The sequence below is a fragment of the Carassius gibelio genome, chromosome A10 (assembly GCF_023724105.1).
Source record: "Carassius gibelio isolate Cgi1373 ecotype wild population from Czech Republic chromosome A10, carGib1.2-hapl.c, whole genome shotgun sequence".
Classification (NCBI taxonomy): domain Eukaryota; kingdom Metazoa; phylum Chordata; class Actinopteri; order Cypriniformes; family Cyprinidae; genus Carassius; species Carassius gibelio.
In genome coordinates this window covers 12,543,915-12,566,022 of record NC_068380.1, presented here as the reverse complement: position 1 = coordinate 12,566,022, position 22,108 = coordinate 12,543,915, and the positions used below count along the sequence as shown (strand labels likewise).

The 22,108-nt window shown below is 37.1% G+C and overlaps 1 protein-coding gene across 2 annotated transcripts; it reads left to right on the top strand.

Annotated features, from left to right (window-relative positions):
* The first annotated feature begins 1,680 nt into the window (after positions 1 to 1,680).
* LOC128021213 (high affinity cationic amino acid transporter 1-like) lies at positions 1,681 to 21,973 on the top strand. Of its 2 annotated transcripts, none has more exons than XM_052608252.1 (12): positions 1,681 to 1,820; positions 8,436 to 8,939; positions 9,426 to 9,584; positions 9,791 to 9,959; positions 10,296 to 10,429; positions 11,834 to 12,056; positions 17,201 to 17,337; positions 18,587 to 18,689; positions 18,779 to 18,984; positions 19,063 to 19,214; positions 19,906 to 20,014; positions 20,158 to 21,973. In XM_052608252.1, exons 2-12 carry the CDS (start codon positions 8,567 to 8,569, stop codon positions 20,334 to 20,336), a joined length of 1,944 nt encoding a protein of 647 aa, XP_052464212.1. In that variant the 5' UTR covers positions 1,681 to 1,820; positions 8,436 to 8,566; the 3' UTR covers positions 20,337 to 21,973. The 2 variants fall into 2 exon arrangements, with proteins under 2 accessions (XP_052464212.1, XP_052464211.1); XM_052608251.1 differs by lacking the exon at positions 17,201 to 17,337 and adding an exon at positions 16,765 to 16,904.
* The last annotated feature ends 135 nt before the right edge of the window (positions 21,974 to 22,108 follow it).

Here is a 22,108-nt window from a genome sequence, read left to right as displayed (position 1 = left end):
AAGATAATTACCTTGCTCCTTCTCCAAAGCATTTTCTTAGCCTGGGTAGTAAGGTTGGGTGTCCTCCCCTCATTTCCCCACATGCTAATTTTATGGCCTTTTCCCCCATGATAGGATTTTTCAAGTGAATGGCACATTGCTTTTGGAACATAGTTGTTTGAGGACAGCTGTATTCCTTGCTTGATTTTGGGGAATGTCCCTTTCTATGTTAAGCCGGATGGGTTTAGGAGTGAAGTGACATACAGCTAAGTATGGTGACCCATACTCAAGTCCTTGCCTTGGAACATAGCTATTCAGTTTAAGTTTATTTGTATAGTGCTTTTTACGATACAAATCATTGCAAAGCAACTTTACAGAAAATTACGTTTCTACAATAGTTAGTGGTGACTGTCAATTTATGTGCATATGATAAGAATTTTCAGGAAAATGTATACGAGAGACACTATTAACAGCAATTGTTATATGATGCAATCACACTTATCACACAATCACACTCACACAGCAATATTTGTTGTTATCTATGTTGTTTCAGGGTTAGCATCATCTGAGCTATCTGAGGATAGTTGTGTTTCAGCTCAGTACTGTCCCCTTGTCAGGGAGACCCGTTGCTACTCGAACTTATACAATAAAAGGTAGATGTGCAATTGTTTGTTCACGTTTGTTGTGGAGCGGACCATCAGCGGATGCTTTCGGAAGTATAAATACTATATTAGTCGAAGCTGTCCATGTACCCATCTGGATTGCTCATGTGGAAAGTATAACACAGGCTTGCAGTGTCTGCTAGAGGATGCAACGTTTTGTTCCCTCTCACAGAAGCATGGTTCTCACAGAGTAACCAGTTTTTCATTCTTTTTTGGGACTGTCACTGAAGGTGTGGAGGCACCTGTTGTTTATGGCAGCCTATAAATCCATTTGGATGAAAATTTGGCACATTAAGAGGTGAGAGTCTGAACTTGCCTTGCCTGAACTTGATTTCAAACCTCGAGTGCCACCCTCTTGAACCATGTTTTTTTCTTTCGATTTCTTGGTTTATTCTAAAAGACATCTATGATGCAAATTTCTGCCACATTAGATATAAAAAAGGTGTGCTTTGGGAAATCATAATTATAACAACTTGACATTGAGATATTGAAGGTGCAGTTACATAAACATGAATTTTTATCTCATAATTATGGCTTAGTATCTCACGTTTTATTTTTCATAACTGATTTACAAAAGCAGGTTATTTTCTTATGCAGAAATACATGTATAGTAATTATTATTCTGATGAAATTCTACTTTTTCCAAACCATCTTTGAGTGTTAACAGAATCTTTATTTAGCCTAGATCATATTTATCATATTGTGTGTCTGCTATTTTCCCCTCAAAATTATAGCCTTTCAATTTCTTCACTAAGCTAGATTTTATTTGTATTTGGCAAGTGCTTTTAATATATTTATCTGGATTGGAAGAATTTTTGGATCAAGTTTTTAGTGTAGGCTGCAGCTTCCTCATCACTTCATAAATTATTACATTGATTGCATTTGATCTGCAAACTTTCTTTTTTATTGCCTTGAAGATTTAAACTTAAGTTTAACATTTTGCATTCCGGTTTCTTTACAGCGAATAGTAAAATTCGGGAGGAGCATGTACAAAACCGCAATGAAACTTGATCCATGTACGTTACCTTACACATCGCAGACCCACACACGCAGTTACACCACCTGTCAGGATCAGCCCACATAACCACAGAGCTGGAGCAAACATTATGATAGAAGTTTTCCAGCAACACAAGAAGAATCACTAGATCCGGTCTGTTCTGCTCTGAGACCAGCTGCAAGGTAAGACCAACATCTGGTACACCAGTTGCTTTCTTGTCTAAGGCGTTTTCTAAAACGTCCATCAGCACTGAACATTTATTTAATTAACGCTGTCTTACTATAATTAGCCTAAAGTTACAAATCAATCGATCTGAAACTCGCTCGGACGGACAGCACATGGTTTAATTCAGCGCAGCGCTCCGTTATCAGGCAGGGCAGGAAAACGTGGGACGGGGCGCACGGGGTCTCCCGCCTCGTAATGTAGTCTATCCTGCAGGGGAAAAGAGGACATTAAAATGTTTTTAGGTTTATAAAAACTGCCGCTGCTTAAACCTGTGATTTGGTTTGAGACACTGCACCTTCGTTAGCACTAGATAGTGAGCATTCTGGTTTTCATTTTTAAAGATCGTAGCAGCATATCATACAGTCGATCGTTTGAACAGAAAAATGTAATATTATTGTTGTATTAACTTAAATATTATTGTTGTATTACCTTAAAAATTATTAAAGAATACATTAAAAAAAATTATTTGTACTTCACATGATGCCAAAATTTGAATAAATAAATGGTCTTTCAATTGGTCTTCACTGCAGATAAATCTTTTTCTATTTATAAGTGAGCTGGAGTCTCTTCTGCTCTTAAGAGTAAACTGATCTAAAAGAGAGAGGTGTGTCACCTCATGCCATAAGAGCTGATGTAACATCAAAGATTATTGCTATCAGAATGTCATTATATTTTTCAGATAGTCATTTATGATTTATATAACAAAAAATGTAATCAGTCTGAGTGTTTGTATACATTTTTTTCTTGTGCTGAATTGTTTTTTAAATGATTACATGCTTTACTATGTGTTAGTAAGCAATGTCTTCTCATTGCAAACATGGAAAACCTTGTTCCATCAACACTCACTAATGCATGCCATACCAAGAGCTGTATTTATATGTAAACAAGTCAAACATGCTGCCACTAGGAGAGCTTTCTGTTGGGGATCTTTAATTTGCATCCGAGTCACTGTATGTGAAATGCTTCTTCCTCAGTCTAGATGCTTTCTGCAACATAGAGGCCTTTTAATGCTCCAGATTTCAGAAAATCCTCTTAAAGCTGCTTGTATGTCAGAGGAATACATTTTAGGATGTTTCCATATTATATAAATCACAGTCAAGGGCATCATACACGACAGCGCTGATGATCTTTGACTGTTTACACCGTTATGCTATAGATAGAGATACTACAAACACGCACACACAAAAATGATAATAATAGCATATGTGGGTGTGTTTAATGAATCCCAAACTTTTTTTTTTTTTTTTGTCATGGTGCAATATGAAGTTTATAACACCTACAATTCTACATTTATTTGTCATTTCAAACCAATAGGAATTTCATTTTATTAAATGAGATTTACTGGCTCATAATAAAAAAAAAAAAACATGAGCTATCTTTAGTAGGAGGTAGAAATGTTTTGATTATGTACGTCTTGTGACTTGTGACCTCATGGACTCACCCTGCAGGTCTTCTGTGTTTTGTAAACTGTTTTTTTTTTTTTTTTTTTTTTGTGCAAGTTTCTCATAATTAGGTCACATGCATCTATCTGTGTCCCCAACACACAACACGTTACCTGACACTCCGCATGTGACATGCTAAAAACAAGCCTTGAGGAATCTCTGAGTGGCAGCCTATAGTGGTTTAGATCCTGAACTGCTGTCTGAAAGGTTGCAGGTTCAATCCCAGATGTGTAATTAAAATGAATTTGAGTGATTAACTCACCATCAGCCAATTAGTATTAGAGTGTCTGTCAGCAGAGTTCTATTGCTTTAGATCCATTAGAAGCATCAAAATACATTGGAAATGGTTATAAACTCACCATTAGACTGATAAATATGGTTAAAAGGCGTTAATTTGATTTCAAATGGATGGTCTATTATACTGTAAAGCATAATTTTACCACAGTTGCAATGTCTATAGCGAGAAATTGTGTCACGACTGTGAGAACTTAAGTTGCAATTGTTCTTGACGCTGCAAATCAACTTTTGCTGGACAAATTCAAGCACTGTTCAACTTCTAGGCACATTATATATACAGTTTTATGCATGATTATTAGGCCAATTATCTTATTGCATTGCATTTTATTTAATCATGCGATGTCCTTTTCAACCTGTGATTTTAGGGTCTGTTGCATATCTCTTCAGTGTTTGTAGGAAGGCCAATGACAGTGTCACGGGTGGAGAACTTGCTTGGCTACTATTAACAAAAAGAAAGTTTTTTTAGAAGGGGTTTTGTCGCAGTGGATAAGACGCATGCCTTTGGTGTGAGAGACCCGGGTTCTAATCCACTGTGAGGCACCAGTGTGTCCCTGAGCAAGACACTTAACCCCTAGTTGCTCCAGAGGTGTGCGACCTCTGACATATGTAGCAATTGTAAGTCGCTTTGGATAAAAGCATCAGCTAAATGAATAAATGTAAATGTAAATGTAAAAAAAAAAACTAAACTGAAGAATATTTGTCGCATACATTCCAAAATCAAATTACAGTCATGAGTTAGAGGCTAAGGGTAGTCAGATGGTGCCAGGTACATTGTGACCACTCTAAACATTCTCTTATGATTGGATAGACGTTGGCAAAAACACATCAACAAAACACAAGTTCTGGTTAGACTCTGTGCCCTTGACCCTATCCTATCTTGCTGTTTCTAGAAGGACTTGTGTTGTGGTTATGATACACTAAACGTTTGTGACGTCAGTACTCAAGCCCATATTGATGCTAAAATAGGATCACTTATCTATTTTAAGATAATGCAGTAATGTATTTAAAGATTACACAGTTCACATTCTGATGGGACTGTAAGTAATGTTGTGATTAAATGCAAAATAAAAAGCCACAAGCATCCCAAGGCCAAAGTTTCACTGCTCTGCACTGCACGTTGAATACCATAACAGAAAGTCGCCCACTGATTGGTGCTCAGGCAACACACCCCTGCTCTACCCACCTGCTTAATTTAGTCAGATAAATTGCATGTGCATGTCTATGGTCACCTCGCTAGTCCTGACTGAGCTGGAATGGCAATCGATGGCACTGTTAACCTTACCCAACCCTGCTGTCAGTTGAAGCTATCAGGATTTATTTACAGATGTATGGAAAAATCCATAGCCTAGATGTTTCAAACACACTGTCATGTGGATGATGCCAGCTTAATGTGCTCTCTAAAAAACATTTGCAGTATTAGAGATCTTCTGAAATGTTTGTGAGTAAAACACCTCAGTTTCATTTCATTATGTATATAAATTGTTTACAGTGGTGTTGTTGGTCTTTATGTGAGGCATCTTGAAATTGTTGCCATGTGTTGCAATTCCATTTAATCATTACTTATAAATCTATTCTAAAATACCTTCACAGCATTGTTGGTCTGTCAGCATTCCTACAGCATGGCAAAGATAAAGACATTTCTACATGTCTGATGTCACACCAAAGAGCAGTTTAGACCAGCTCACTCAGGGAATGCTGGGATATCTGAATGAGGTCCAACTGGACAGCAGACCCTAAGGAACAGCTTGTGCTTGGATTACACTGATTCAACTCAGTGGCTCTGATTCTGGCTCCCACAGATTGGTTATGTGCCCATGTGGAACACAGTTTAGTCCTGTCACTTTAAGAAGTTACTCCTAATGTCAGCTCGTTAGGTGTAGAAGATACTGTTCCACACAATCTGTATCTTCCACTCTAAACTCACCTACCACCATGGGCAAGACCAAAGAGCTGTTAAAGGATGTCAGAGACAAGATTGTAGATCTGCACAAGGCTTGAATGGGCTATAAGGAAATGGAAGAAATACAAAAGAACCATCAGTCGGCCTCGGTCTGGAGCTCCATGCACGATCTTGCCTCGTGGGGTAAGGATGATCCTGAGAAAGGTGAGGTATCAGCCCAGAACTACATGGGTGGAGCTTGTAAATGATCTTAAGGCAGTTGGGACGACAGTCACCAAGCAAAACATTGGTAACACACTACGCCACAATTAACTGAAATCCTGCAGGGCCCCCAAGGTCCCCCTGCTCAAGAATTGCCAAATTAAAAGTTTGCCAAAAAACATATAATGATTCAGAGAAGGTTTGGGAGAAAGTGCTATGGTCAGAATGGACCAAAATTGAGCTCTTTGGCATTAACTCGACTCGCCGTCTTTGGAGGGAGTGAAATGGTGACTATGACCCCAACAACACCATCACATGGAAATATTATGTTTTGGGACTGTTTTTCTGCTAAGGGTACAGGACAACTTCACTGCAGTGAGGGGCAAATGGACAGAGCCATGTATTGTAAACTCTTGGACGAGAACCATCTTCCCTCAGCCAGAACACTGAAGATGAGTCATGGATAAGTCTTCAAGGATTACAGTGACCCAAAACATACCACCAAGGCAACAAAGGAGTGGCTCAAGAAGAAGCACATTAAGGTCATGGAGTGACCTAGCCAGTCTCCAGACCTGTATCCTACAGACAATCTTAGGAGGGAGCTGAAACTTTGAGTTGCCAAACAACGGCCAAGGAACCTTAAGGATTGAGAGAGAATCTGCAAAGAGGAGTGGATCAAAAGTCCCTCCTGAGATGTGTGCAAAACTGGTTTGTTTTGCTAGGGGATTGAATACTTATTTCACTCACTGAAATGCAAATCAATTTCTAAACTTTTTATAATGTGTTTTTTTCCCTAGATTTTTTGGTTGATATTCTCTCCATATGGTAAAATAAACCTACCATAAAAATCAGACCTTTCATTTCTTTGTGTGTGTGTGTATGTTTTTTCATTCATGTTCACACAAATCTTAAGTTTTTGCTTACAACACTGATTTATTCTGAAAACTCCTGTAGCGCATGGTCATACTAGTTGCTAAAGCTTGATCAAAAAAATAATTGTGCATTTAAGAAAACAACAACAAAAATAGACAGACATTTTATTGATTCTGTCTTGTGCACAGCTTTAAACCTATACTCTGGTTTTCTTTAGTCACACTGCTATTCTCAATTTAATGAACTTCCGGTTTACATGTGGGAAATTTGACTAAAGTTTATGTTTGCTGTTTCAACAACCGGTTTTTTCCAGTCAGGCCCTCATATCCACGCTTGCGTGGTTAAAATGACAACAGTTAAATGTGCAGTACTGCTCGAGTGACTCTATTTACGTGCTTCCACGTTTCTAAGGTCCAAGGCATCCGAAAGAACTTTCCATTTAAGTGTGGCATGAGAGGAAGTGATTCCTTATGTCATCTTTTTACGCTGTTTAGATGTGAGATTTCTCAGAGGAAAGATAACTGGGTCATGATTCATAGTAGATTCATTTATAGACTCAAACTCTGTGTTAAGGAACATATTTTGAAACCAGAGCCTCTCAAGAGACAAGTTACACATAATTACAAGTAGATAAATTACATTCAAGCTACTATTTAAAGAAAAAGTGAACTATATTTGGTAACTACAAGCTATGAGTACACACAGTGTGTTTATATGTGTGTTAGTGTGTGTGTTTTTCAATGAACTTTATATTTTATTTATTTCTCAGACTACTAAATATTTAGCCAAAAACAATGAAGAATCTCAGTTACCTTTCATACTGCTGAAAAAAAATGTAGTGGTGTAACAACTTTTAGTTATTTACTGATAAAAAGTTATAATAATGGTAATAATAATAATTATTATTACTATGTGAGAAAAGATCAAATTTACTGCTTCACAGTTTAGTGTTATGCTAGCTTTATGCATAGAGAGATTCATTTACATTCATTAACAAATTACCTTCTCAGAACAGGCTGTTTTCATAGAGCTTGCAAACAGATCTTAATTGTTCTTGTGCAGTTGCATGTATTTTTGCCATTAAGTTCTGCTCTTGGTTATGTAATACATGTCAGTTTGTGTGAGTATGATGGATTATCCCCAGTGGGCCTCTCCAGCTCTGCCACCGGTCACATTTTATGGATTTCACTCCATGTTACTCAACACTTGGGAAAAGAGTGCAGCTGTATGAACTTATTGACTGGAGAACGGCTGCCCATTTGCACGTACAGTACAGTACATTTTGACATTTGGCCTTCGGGGGTCACAATATGCTTTTCATTCAAGAGGCTTGGTTGCGGTTCAGAATATTGCGTCATTTTCTCTTTCAGTGTCATCAGATTTGTACTGGGTTTAGTTTTGGTACTTGGCTTGAAGTTAAAGTGAATATGGGTCAGTGTTCTACGTGTTTTTAGGCCCTTACTGGACAGCTACTATTCTCACCTCAGATGTGCTGGTTTGTGTCCTGGAGCTTTAAAAAGCAATGAAAAAAAGAAAAAGGTTTGCATATCCCACTCATATCTGGTGGGAAATATCTGGAAAATATCGAGTTACTTTGGTCACACTGGGGAGTGCTAACCGCATTTACCGCCATATGATTACTGTTGCATTTTTGTTCATCTCTGGAAATAAAGTTTAAGTGAAGTACGATTCCCTGAGAAAAATAAAAAAAAAAATTAATGGAACAAAAATGTGGAAAATGATATAGTCACTGATAAATATTATTGTTGTGCATCACTAATCATTTGACATCATACATTTGAGGGTGTATAAACTGCCACTGCCACTTTCTCAAGTCCATTACTCTCTTTTTCCTACAGATAAGTGTCACTCCTGAACAGTATTCTGAACACTGTGAATCCTCTGCGTTTGTGGGCGAACCAGAAATATTGTGAAAGGAGGAACTCTGATAAAACGAGGCACAAAAAGAAGCTGTCGCCAAATCAAATCAATGATGTTTTTGAAAAAGCTTCTGCGTTTCGGGAAACAGCTGCTAAGGTTGAAGGTTGTCGACTGCAACTCGGAGGATTCGCGGCTCTCCCGATGCTTGAACACATTTGACCTGGTGGCTCTTGGTGTGGGCAGCACCTTGGGAGCTGGGGTGTATGTCCTCGCTGGAGCCGTGGCCCGAGAAAACGCAGGACCAGCCATCGTCCTGTCGTTCCTCATCGCAGCCATGGCCTCAGTGCTCGCGGGCCTCTGCTATGCAGAGTTTGGGGCGAGAGTGCCAAAAACGGGCTCAGCATACCTGTACAGCTATGTGACTGTTGGGGAGCTGTGGGCCTTTATAACTGGCTGGAACCTTATACTTTCATATGTAATAGGTGAGACAACACACAATATCACTTAAAGGGATAGTTCACCCTAAAAATGAAAATTCTGTTAATTACTCACCCTCAAGTTATTCCAAACCTGTATGACTAACTTACTTCTGTTGAATATGAAAAAATATATTTTGGGGAATGGGTAACCAATCAGTAGATGGACCCCATTGACTTCCAAAGCTGGACACACGTACTATGAAAGTCAATGGGGACCATCAATTGTTTGCCTTACACACATTCTTCAAAATATCCTCTTTTGGGTTCAACAGATATATATATATATATATATATATATATATATATATATATATATATATATATATATATATATATATATATATTGTTACTTAATATCATCTTTAAAATTGTGTAATGCTATGAAAATAAAGTCTGTAAACTGATGTATGGTGTAGTTTTTTTTTTTTTATTTCCTTATGTTTTCTCTCATTGCTATATGATGTTACTCAATCTGTAAAACCTTCTCAGGTACATCAAGTGTCGCCCGAGCTTGGAGTGCCACATTTGATGAGCTGATTGGAAAACAAATTGAGCATTTTTGTCGACAGTACATGTCCATGAATGCCCCGGGGATTCTGGCGGAGTACCCAGATATGTTTTCAGTATTCATCATCCTTACTCTCACAGGTAAAACATGACAATAGCACTAATTACATAGGGAGCCATGACTGACCAGTATTAGAGTATCGTAATTTGTTATGTATATAAATAATAATTTCAAAACACACTGATTCATTCTGATAATGAAAGCTTTTGAATGTAAATATTTAGCGGATGTTCGTGTTGACTTTGTTCCGTAGTGTTTTGAACTACGTTATGTATGTTTGCTATAGGCCTGCTGGCCTTCGGCGTGAAGGAGTCAGCCATGGTCAACAAAGTGTTCACCTGCATCAACGTCCTGGTGCTGTTGTTCATGGTTGTATCTGGACTGGTTAAAGGTACACTGAAGAACTGGCACCTGGACCCTGATGAGATTCTCTATGGAACCAATTCCACCATTAAGTGAGTTATGTTTCACTACTCAGAGATTATTTATATATATATATATATATATTTATATTGAGATATGTAATTACAATTATTCCACAAAATTATATACCATTAAAAAATTTTCAGGTCAGTAGGATTTTGTTTTCCAGTGTTACCTCACAAAATTGAGACTGAAAAATTATACTAATGATTGACCTCAGTGGACTTACGCATGTTAGCATATTTTATATTTTTGCTGTTTTCTTTTTTTTTTTTTTGTTGGCGCCATAGTTTTGCAGAAATGACACACTTCCTCTTTCAAATTTAAATGGCATGTTATAATTTGTGTAAATTACTCTCTCTGAGCAGCGCTACACAGCCCCTGCCATCAAAAGAGATTCTGGGTGAAGGTGGGTTCATGCCTTTCGGCTTCACAGGGGTCTTATCAGGGGCAGCTACCTGCTTTTACGCCTTCGTTGGGTTCGACTGTATTGCAACTACAGGTAACTAAAGACTCTCTACACTGTTTAATATTAAGAAGGCACCATTTTCTTCTAAAATTCTGTTGAAAAGCTCAAATATACGATGCATTGTCTGCAAACATGAGGTTAGTGAGAGTAAATTGTGCAAGAAGCCTATTTTGTATGCATAAATGCCTTTAATAAGTGTAAAATTGAACAACAGTGAGGCTATTATGCTACCTAAATATTTGGCTTGCGTTCATGACGCTTTGGTCAAAGTTATTTAGAGTTTCCTTTTTGTTTATAATAGTATGGCATGGATATTCTCAGTAGATCTCTGCTTATGGTTTGCCTCTGGGCCCCCTCTTTTATGGCGGTTCACTCCCCCACATACCCTTGAATTCGATTGGCTAGAGTGTTTCAGGGTTGGCCTGGACTCATCTCCCTCTCTGTAGCTGTGGTTCAGATTCAGTAAACCCTTCTCCTCCAACATGCTGGTCAGGAGTGGTGATATAGCCATGTTCCTTTGCTCTCTCTGGCACTGATGGCATGAAGACACTTCTGCACAAGGTCAAACCACAGAAACTTTTGCCAAAAGCGAACATGCTCGCACCACTAACTGCTGCAGCTGAGTCATTTTCTTGCTCCAAGGCTTCTTAAAATGAAAGATTTCACATGCAGTGTGCTTTTAATTGACTTAATGGCAAGAATAAATGTACTGTAATTGAATGAATGTAAATGTAATGTACAGTACCGTTCAAAAGTTTGGGTATCAATTTTAAAAACAGTTTAATATTTTTGTAGAAACTGATATATATATATATATATATATATATATATATATATATATATATATATATATATATATATATATATATATATATATATATTTATATATATATATATATATTATTTTTTTATTTTTTTTATAACAATATAAATGTTTTTAATATCACTTTTGATCAGATTAATGCATTCTTGCTGAATCAACGGTTTAATTTATTTTCTTTTTTTTTTGCACTATTTTTATTTTTTTTTACACTTTGAAATAGCCATAGTATTTGTGGAGACACTAATTAAAAGACAACCAACTATCGGTTTTCAGTTTTACACAATAATAATCAGTCATGTCATGGGATAGGATGGCACAAAATGAAAAACCCTCATATCAATAATGTAAAGGGCTGAAAATAAACGGGTATTTTGTAACATTAATTTTCTCTATGGAAAAATACAATTTCTAAGAACTCGTGTAATTTGATAGTCCGGGCATAGGTCTGTTTTTGGCCTTCTTTGGTTCACCCCTGTTATTTATGCTGTGACACAGCAGTTAGCTACTGACGTGTTGAGCTTAGTTGCTTAAATGGATGATGCAGGTTTGAGTCCAGCCTGCAACCTTTTACTGTTTCTTTTTAACAAATAATAATATCTTGTTTCTTATCACAGGTGAGGAGGTGAAGAACCCCCAGAGAGCCATTCCCATTGGCATCGTCTCCTCCCTCCTTATCTGTTTTGTAGCATACTTTGGTGTATCAGCAGCCCTCACCATGATGATGCCGTATTACATGCTGGATAAGAACAGCCCTCTTCCCGCGGCCTTTAAGTATGTTGGCTGGGAAGGAGCCACATACGCTGTGGCGGTAGGCTCCCTTTGCGCCCTGTCTACCAGGTAAGCATTCATCCTACCAGTCAGGCATTGTTTGAACACACACTACAGCCCAGTCTAGAGTAAAATAGTTCACCCCTGCATGGTAGAGCACTAAAATGTTCATAAAATTAAGAATTAATCATGTTCCTCGAAAAGAATGGATGTAATTAAGCCTGATTGCAGTTTAAAAGACTTCAGTCATTTTGATAGCGCAACTTTTCAGAAGTTGACCATCCCAATCATTAAAGTTTACTAAGTGTACTCGGACAACCTCAGGGAGGTTCAGAGAGTGCAGTCTGGGACTGGATTGCAGGATAGTGTGTGTATATATTTATCTGAGGTAGCTCATATGAACCCCTAGCTAAAAATATATAGGGAAACTTGGTGTGCTGAGTTATGAATCCTGTTTCTCAGTTATGCAACACTCAATCCAGGCTATGAATGGGAGTAAGGCTGGATGCTACACATTTTTTTTTTGTCCATAAAAGTCAGGCAGTAATTAGTCTTATAGAAATTACCTACATGAATTCACACTAGATATCGTTGCTCAGAAATGTTTGTATTGTGAAGTATGAATTGTGTGTACACTATTAAAGGGGTCATCTGATGCAATTTAAATTGTTCCTTTCTCTTTGGAGTGTTACAAGCTCTTGGTGCAGGAGATCTGTAAAGTTGCAAAGACTAAAGTTTAAAATCCAAAGAGATATTCTTTATAAAAGTTAAGACTTGTACACACTCCCCTAAAACAGCTCATTCTAACACGTCCCCACATCTCTATGTCACTATGTGAGAAGATTTGCATAAAGCCGCTCAAATGTTCATGCAAAGAAAGAAGGCGTACAAATCTTTCTATTTAACGGGATCTTCTTAGTGAACCGGTCCAACCAGTTCATCAAACCAAACTTAATAGTTTGAAACGGTGCATGTCCCCGGGTCGCGGTCCGGTACCGATCCGTGCATCATTTGGTACCGGGCCACACAAGAAAGAATTAAATAACTTACATTAAAGCTGCAGTCGGTAACTTTTGCCGCTTGCGTCTGGCGGAAGAACATTGTAGCTGGAGTTACTTCACTCTGTTTACATCTATGGCGAGTCACGCAGGCACTGTGATGCTCTGCAGCGTTGCCAACCCCAACCAGACTAAAATAGTCAGAATATAGTCCGATTCAGGGTAAGACAAAAACACGGTTTGAAAAATGGATTCATGATGTACTCGCTCATTATATATATATTTTACATTTTCAACACAAAACACTGTGGCACAGCCCTGCGCTGATTGGACCAGAAGTCCAAGGACCAGGATTTTTGCAGTATCTTATGCCGTGTTCCAGGCAATCAGTAACCCGTGTTTTTCCAACCTGTGAAAGTACACTGGAACAGCAGTCAAACCCGTGACTTCTCACCCGTGAACTCGTACTAGATCGATGTACTCCGAGTTCCAAACGACACACAGCACGTGAAACAACGATGGCAGCCCCTACGAATAATATTGCCTATGGATGCAGTGTTTATGCAGGCGGTACATGTTGAAAAATTGATTTTAGGACAGTGTAACGTTGCAATTAAATTAATAATCTAGCTACAATTCTTTGCGCTCAGGAAGTTTGGCGTGACTTGCCTGGAACGGTACGAAGTCGTAAGTCGTGGTTTGAAATCGTGACTTATGGGCTCAAAAACCTGCCTGGAATGCAGCATTATTTTAGTGAGCGTTAGGTTAGGGGGCAGAGAAAATGTTATTAATGTTATGTTGTTGGTGCGATGTTACAAGGAAGCTGCTAATAAAGTTGCATACGTTTACACAGTTGATTCATGTTTATTATTATACTACAATATAACACAGCTTTTATGCCAGTCATATCATTTTTTTTTTTTGTAGTTGTATTTATACCTTAAAGCCCGGTCCGTGAAAATATTGTCTGACATTAAACTGGTCCTTGGCGCTAAAAAGGTCAGGGACCGCTGCACTAATCCACACATTACTTAAGATTTAAGATATTCGGTTTATAAACGTGCCTTACACTCCCTCTGACGTGAATTAGACCAATATCCAGGGAGACGACATAGTATGTTAAGGGGCATAACATTTCCGTCACATGCTTGAGGCATTCAGCCAATCACAATGCACTAGATAGCTGGACAATAAGAGCACACCTCGCTTATTCAGAATGATGAGCCTTGTAAAATTGATGCGTTTCAGAAGGTAGGGCATAGAGGAGAAACAATAATGTACATTATATGGAAAATAATGTGGTTTTTTTTAACCTTAAGACGCATAAACATATTGTATTACACAAAATAATGTTCTTTTTAGCAGCATCATATGACCCCTTAAGTGAAGAAGTCTTCTGCATGATCTGTCCAAGGCCTAAACTTATTATTCTTCTAACAAACCGTCTAACTTCTGAGTCACTAATGATAACCTTGGTAGCTGCAGAGCTGAAGTAGATTTATTGGCATTTATCTTTTTGGTTCCCAGTTACTGCAGTATTTTCAGTATTAAATACTGTAAATGTTATATATTTCAATATCTTCCTATACTTTTACTATCGGCATGAAAACTGGTCCACTTTGCAGCTTATTATTGTTGAGAACTGTCGCCGATTTAGACACAAACAAATAGCTTAAAGGGGTCATGAAATGAGAAACCAAATTTGCCTTGATCTTTTGGAATATAAGAGGTCTTTGTACCATTAAAACGTCCTGCAAGTTTCATAGCTTAAGACGTCCTCCCTATTATAAACGAGCCATTTATTTAATCAAGCTCTAAATACAGCTCGTTCTGGATCCATGGTAAGAAGTGACGTCACGGTGCGAAGTGACGTTCCAACCATTTGCATATGACCGCCTCCAGCACCAGACAACTACGCTCATTTCGGATCGTTGTCGAGCCGCGCGCCTCACAAGTGTTCAGTCGACGGACAGCGAGTGGGTCTGTGTACAGGAAAATTACAATGCCATGCAGATGTGCTGTTCCTGGCTGTGGACAAACAACATCTTTGAATACGCTGCCGAAAGATCCTGACGTCAGGGAAAATGTAGAATTGTCATTTAAGGGTATTAACAATATTACTTTTAATCACTGGCTAATATAAACACATTTGTATAAGAGAATCTTGAAAATATGTCGCCTTTCTAGTAGGATTAAAAATGTTGCCTCATCAATGCTGCATCTTCAAATATGGCCTGTGCATGCATTTTTGTCCTTGGTACACCCCATCATTTCATTGAAATTAGGTAAATAATGTTAAACTGTTAGCATATTAAGCTATAGAATAATTATGCAACAATAATCCGTTTTCAAGTGTCTCGGGTTACAATTTTTTTATTAATTCAAAATAGTTTCACTTTCCATGTGGACACGGGCTGATCCAGTGTTCGTTGTTGTGGTGATGGTTCATTTTCCTCTGATTCCTCATCTGATTCCGGCTCAAACATATAAGGTTTTATCATCGCAAGAGCCATCGCTTCGAATGCATCACCCGCTACTAAACAGTTACGCTCAATCCGCAAATGTTCTGTCAAATGTCGTTAGCCAATCATAACAGTGGGCGTTAACACTGAACTCTTAAAGGGGAAACAACCCAAAACAGACTGTTTGAATCAAAGGATGAGAAACAGGGTGGGAAAATGTCATAATTCACTACATTTTAAAAGTTTTTTTTTTTTTTTTACTATAGTAATACTATAATTGCACCTTGGGGACCATAATAATAAAATAAAAAAACCCATGTCATGACCCCTTTAAACAATGTGTAACCAACCACATAATTTTTTTTCTTACTGTTAAGGAGAGAATTTGTCTGATAGAATTTGATACCAAAATTAACCAACCAAACAACCAACCAACCAACCAAAAAAAAAAAAAAAAAATACTATATGAAAATCTGTTCATGGTTATCTGATTTACTTGCTACTAAATGCTGCAAATAATGCTTGCAGTAATAGTCAAGTTGTGTCATGCCACAGTTAATTTCAGTTGACAAAAATAAATTTTTTTGTTGATGAGTGTACAAACTTAAAACAAATACATTCAAATTTGAACAAATTCTGTAAATGTGTATACATACATAACATGTATATACGCATAACTTAAATATAATGTTTATAACTGTAATTATAACATTTTAAATTAATATTTCTACCTCTGTGAGAATAGGGAAAGCCATACCACAACTATGATATTAACGACACAGAGGAACAATTGTTGAAATCACTTTCAGAATGATGTTTTCCAGCCAACGAACAATAAAAACATTAACAGCCTATCAAAATCCACTAGACGTTGTGTAAAACCAGCCAATTACATTAGAAGTGTTTCGAAGTATTTGTAGGCCGATTTCCAAGAAGAGCATATGCTGTGGCTATTTGGTGCTTTCAAAATATGTTTAAGTTTCTTTAAGCGGTCATCTGAGGTGGAAAGGGTGGGAAGTAAATATGGAAACTATCATTATTTTTGCAATGCCACTTGTACTTCAGAAATTACATGCTTCACTTTTAAAGTAATCCTTTTAATGATTAAAAATTCATGCCAAGAGATTGATCCTTATGCTCCTGCAAATATTTTCCTCTTTTTCTTTCTGGCTGGTCTAATATCACTTCTGATTGGTGGGGGTGGCCTGTTTGTGGCATGATGCTCTCTCATAATAACACCACAGCAGTGTATGAATGCACTATGTCTGTGTCTCTTTTTTGCATGGCATGGTTTGTTTTCTCCATCTCTCGCGGCAGCCTGCTTGGCGCCATGTTCCCCATGCCCCGTGTCATCTGGGCCATGGCTGACGATGGCCTGCTCTTCAAATTCATGACTGGGATCAACGAGAGAACAAAAACACCCATACGCGCCACTATAACAGCAGGCATTGTCGCAGGTGAGCGAATTTTAATGCTACTAATCCACTGACGTCGCGTTACGTTCGCATAATCGCGCATCCATCCACCTAGAGCATGTCGCATGGAAAAACAGCATTTTCGCCACACTGAACCTTTATCTGGAATGGGCCGGGTGGCACAGCCTGTCCCCGACAGCTACGAGGGGATTCATTTAACTGTACATTTAACAGATGCATCCCCTTTCTGCCTTTGACACCACCTCTGGCAGCTGCCCAGTTGGCTTATGTGTTTCTTTTCTGCTCTCTTCCTTTTTTTTTGATCATCCCATGATCAGTCTCTTGGGGTCCTTGTTCCCCCTCCCACGTATAATCTTTGCCATGGCCCGAGATGGTCTGCTCTTCTCGTTTCTGGCACGAGTGAGCGAGAAGAAGACGCCCGTCGTGTCCACTCTGGCCTCCGGGGTCATTGCTGGTAAGAGCAGAGGGCAGTGTGGGATTGGAGGGTGGAGCTCCAGTGGGCTGCTTTTGTTGCTGTTGCCTGTACACATCGATAGGAAGGAGGCTGGAAATTCACTGTTTATAAAACACACAGCAGTTACATGTAATTGCTAGAACTAAAGGGTATTTCTTGTTTTCTTTTTCTAAATGATTCTAGTAGTTACTTGGAACAGAAACTTGTAAGACAGACTTTGCTGTGAATTATTTGGTTTATTGTGCAAACATGACGTGATATCATGATGTCAGTTTTACCATACTAAAGAGTCTGTTGACATTGTGAATAGTTTTGTGTATTTCTGTTTGAAAGAGTTTAATTGCTTATGCTTTTAGCACTTTCCTTGAATAGGGTCCAAATACAGGACACTTTTTCTTTCTTTCTCTTTTAAGCAATCACTAAGCCTTCAGCAAGGAAGGCTAAATTAAATTTTATTTTACATTCTATAATATCTTTATAATGTATTTAAATTTTATATTGCATTTTTTAAATCTAATATCTTGCAATTGTCATTTGTGGCTTTTTTTTTTTTTTTTTTTTGCTTTTAATCCATGAATAAAAAAAAACCCTACATGCTTAAAAATTGTTCAAATGACCCCTTTTCAAGATACTTCAGATATGATTATTATTATTATCATCAAAAACATTTGCAAAAACTACCATGTTTAATAAATCCATAGTAAATAAATACAATTTATTTTATATAAAGGTTAATACAGGTTATCCCCTATGAAAAGGAAAAAATAAAATGACACAGTTTTTTTTTTTCTTTTTTTTTTTTGGAATTCATAAAACATATATTTGTTATTATTGATAAAATATTTCTAACCCCCCCCCCCCACCCCCTTGATCCATTTGAAGGTTAAAAAATAATGTGGTATTATTTAATACCCTATTTGTGGAAAGTGTCTTTTTTATCTATTTAATTTATACTATTTAATATTGTTGATAAATGTTTTGTAACAGCTGAAAATTCATGAATAATGTCTCTTCTGATTGCAAAAATATTTGTTTTTATTTGTTTTATTGTTCACTGACGAACAAAGCTTATGTACTGGTTATATTTTCTTTACCTAGAGATGTAAAAGTAATGTTGGCCTAAATAGTACTACACAGTATGCATGTCCTCTACATAGAACATAAAGCTTTGAATTCAACTGCTTATTGTGAATATCATCCTATCAACAAAACTGATGACCATAAATCGTTCTTTTCCTTTCGTGTGCAGCTATTATGGCTTTCCTGTTTGACCTGAAGGACCTGGTTGATCTGATGTCTATAGGAACTCTTTTGGCCTACACGCTGGTCGCTGCCTGTGTTCTAGTACTCAGGTTGGCAGATGCATGTGAAATTAAGGCATTACTAAATTTGTGTCATTACAGTTTGGCTGTTGATTGTAAAATAATATTGTGAACTACAGGTACCAGCCCGATCAGTTTCCTCCAACATATCACATAGCCAACACACCGGACGAGATGGAAATGAGCGAGACCATAAGTACACCTAGCATGGGGATTCTTCCCGGCATAGAAGAGCGTTTCAGCTTCAAAACACTGCTCTTCCCCAACATCACTGAACCCTCCAACCTTTCAGGCTACACTGTTAACATCTGTGCGAGTCTGCTTGGTATGAAATCCACTTTAAGACAGATTTAATACTTTATTCAGCTGTTTTCTGGAGGTTTCTAAACGGCATCTTTTCCAGGTCTGCTGATCTTCAGCTTTAGTCTGTTGGCCGTCCTGGGTGGAAGTGCAGTGTGGAATATTGTCATCCTCAGTGTCCTGTTCAGCATTTGTGTCATAGTCACATTTATCATCTGGAGACAACCTCAGAATAAAACCAAGCTCTCTTTTAAGGTTAGACCTCATAATGCACATGAACATCTAATGCATATGTAGATTTTCTATTTATAGATTTAGTTTTCATTGAATCTAATGTTATATACCTAATATCTAATGTTATATACCTAATGTTAAATAAGGAAGCCAAATACTGTTTTCTGTTATTATGTGGTTCACTGATAAGATGCTGTTTTGTTTGTTTGTTTCCAGATCTATTCATTTATTTAAAAAATGTGATTTATACACAGTTACTTGAATGGACTTTTTTAAAATATTACTGTTTTTTTTTTTTTTTATGGCGGGGGAATACATCTGTCCTGATATTACAATTAAGAATATTTTGTTTTTCCAATATATATTTTAACTTGGTGATTTACTTTTAAATAGTTTAACTCCACAGCTTATGGATATTTAAATACTATTATTTTTTTACTTTAATAAATAAAATATAAAAAAAAATGGAAATGTTTGATTAAAAACCTGTATGAAAATTAGGAATGTCTTGGCAACTAGTTAAATATGTTTAAGTTGAAGTACAACAATTACTATATGTATATGTGTGTGTGTGTGTGTGTGTTTGTGTGTGTGTGTGTGTGTGTGTGTGTGCGTGCGTGCAGAAAAACCATTACACATTACTGACCACTGCATATAATTACACATTCCAGTCATTTTTAATAACAAGTAACTTCTTCATGTCTTCCAACAGGTTCCTTTACTTCCATTCATCCCAGTGGTCAGCATGTTTGTCAATGTGTACCTGATGATGCAGCTGGACAGGGGTACCTGGGTACGATTTGCCATCTGGATGTCTATAGGTACAGCACATACTCCTGCATGAACCAGTATATGCTTGTAAAAAAAAATGCATGTACATACAAGTTTTGCAAGTTTCCTCTGGTGGGCCTCCTGGCACGTGTGCGGTCAATAATGTGTTCTTATATCCCTCTGTTCTCTCCAGGACTCATAATCTACTTTGGCTATGGAATCTGGCACAGCACTGAAGCCACACTGGCCCATTCCAGTATGGAAGAGGAACTGAGTGTGTACAAACCCACCTGCAGTCTAAACAGGGACAGTGTGACCCCGGAAAAGGAGGCTTTCCTCTGTAACGGTTCACGAGTTGACGAAGATCTCTAATATGGAACAGTGTTACATTATTTGCTCAAACTTTGCATGAAAGCACACCGCCGGGAGGTTGTGAGGAGCACAGGCCGTTGGAATTGAATCAGATGGAGCTCAATGATCCTTTTAACAATCTCATTTCCTTGTCAAGAAGTCTAAGAGCTTTGTAAAGTGCACACTACACATGGGTGGAAGTATTTGATTATTCTCACAACTCAATGGTTTTGTTTCCTACTTCAGAAATCTTGAAGAAGCCAAAACAGGCACAGGACCTTTTATTGAATGGTTGTGGAGTCAAAAAAAAAAACTAAAAAAAGAAAAGAAAAAAAAATTGTAGGCATCTGTAAGCTGCAGTATTTTTTGTTGATGGCTGCTTTTGATAAATGATCTAATTGAACTTGTGCCTTTTGTCTTACTATTGCAATTAAACTAAATCTTGGATGTCAGGTTTAGGGTTTTACGTTTCTGAACGCACCTTTCCTAGAAAAAAAAATCAAATCATGCTTGACTTTTGTGCTGAATTTGTAGTACTTTCTCCTGTCTGAGGTCCCATTTAAGAACCTTTTCCGACTGGTTTGAACTGCCCAGATCCAGAATTTGTAGGTTATTTCTGGTCCACCCGATTAGATCTTCAGGTAGTACTGCCACCTGCTGTTGTGGTCGGGCAGTCACCAGGGTTAGTTGCTTTTATCCGTCACAGTGCTGGCTACTGTGTATTTTATGTTGATATCTAGATGTATGTTTTGGTCATTTATGGTGTTAGGACATATATCGCACTGTATTTATGTCAGTCAAAATATTTTACAAATTAAAAATTAGTCTAAAGAGTTTTGGAATCATTTATTTTATCCCAGAGGTAGTCTACCAAAGATTAGAATAATTAAGATTATAGATTATATGTTATATATTTATATGTTCTAGTTAAACTTCTTCCCTTATTCTTACCTGCTGAAGCAGCACATTGATGAATCATACAGACTTGATGCTTATCAATCAATCCATCCATCAATCAATCAATCAATATTCTATCTTTCTTTGTTGAAATTCCATTGATTAAGTGATTTGTAAATGGCAAATCATGCTCTTTTTAATGCTGAAAAGTAATGTATGTGTAGAGGTGTTTGTTAACTTTTTTGATTACACAGATTTTAGTAGATTACAATGTTTTCTTATCATAATTGATTATGTTGCTGTTTGTGAAAACATTTCACATGGTTGTTTTGAGCTCTTGAAACTTTCCAGTTACAATTTAGAATGAAATTGCTTACATGTATATTCATATAAATGCTCAACTGCTTGAATAGTTGCATAAATACATATGAATAAATAATACAATATGAATAATACATCTGTAATGAGGCAAATAGTAAAAATAATAACAAATAAGATTCGTTTTTTTTTTTTTTTTTTTTTTTTTTTTAAACCCAATATTGCTTAAATTAAATTATACATTTTTTTTTTTGGGGGACCTTTTCAAATGTGGCGCATTCAGTAAGCCTAAGACATCAGGCTACTATATACAGTTTCAACCTGATGCTGTAAATAAAATACATTTGTGGAATTTATGTTTGTTATTTTCAATATGTTTTATGACATTTGTTACTTTAAATAAAATGTAGTTTAATAAACGTTAAGCTTATAAAACAGCAAAATATGTTTTTGTTCTACATATTGTTTTATCGGTTTTTGTCTATGGGATTAGAATCCCGCCATATGTATTGCAGTCACAGTTGAAAAATAATAAGCATAAATCAAAAATGTAAATGCAATGAAAAACAAATGCAATT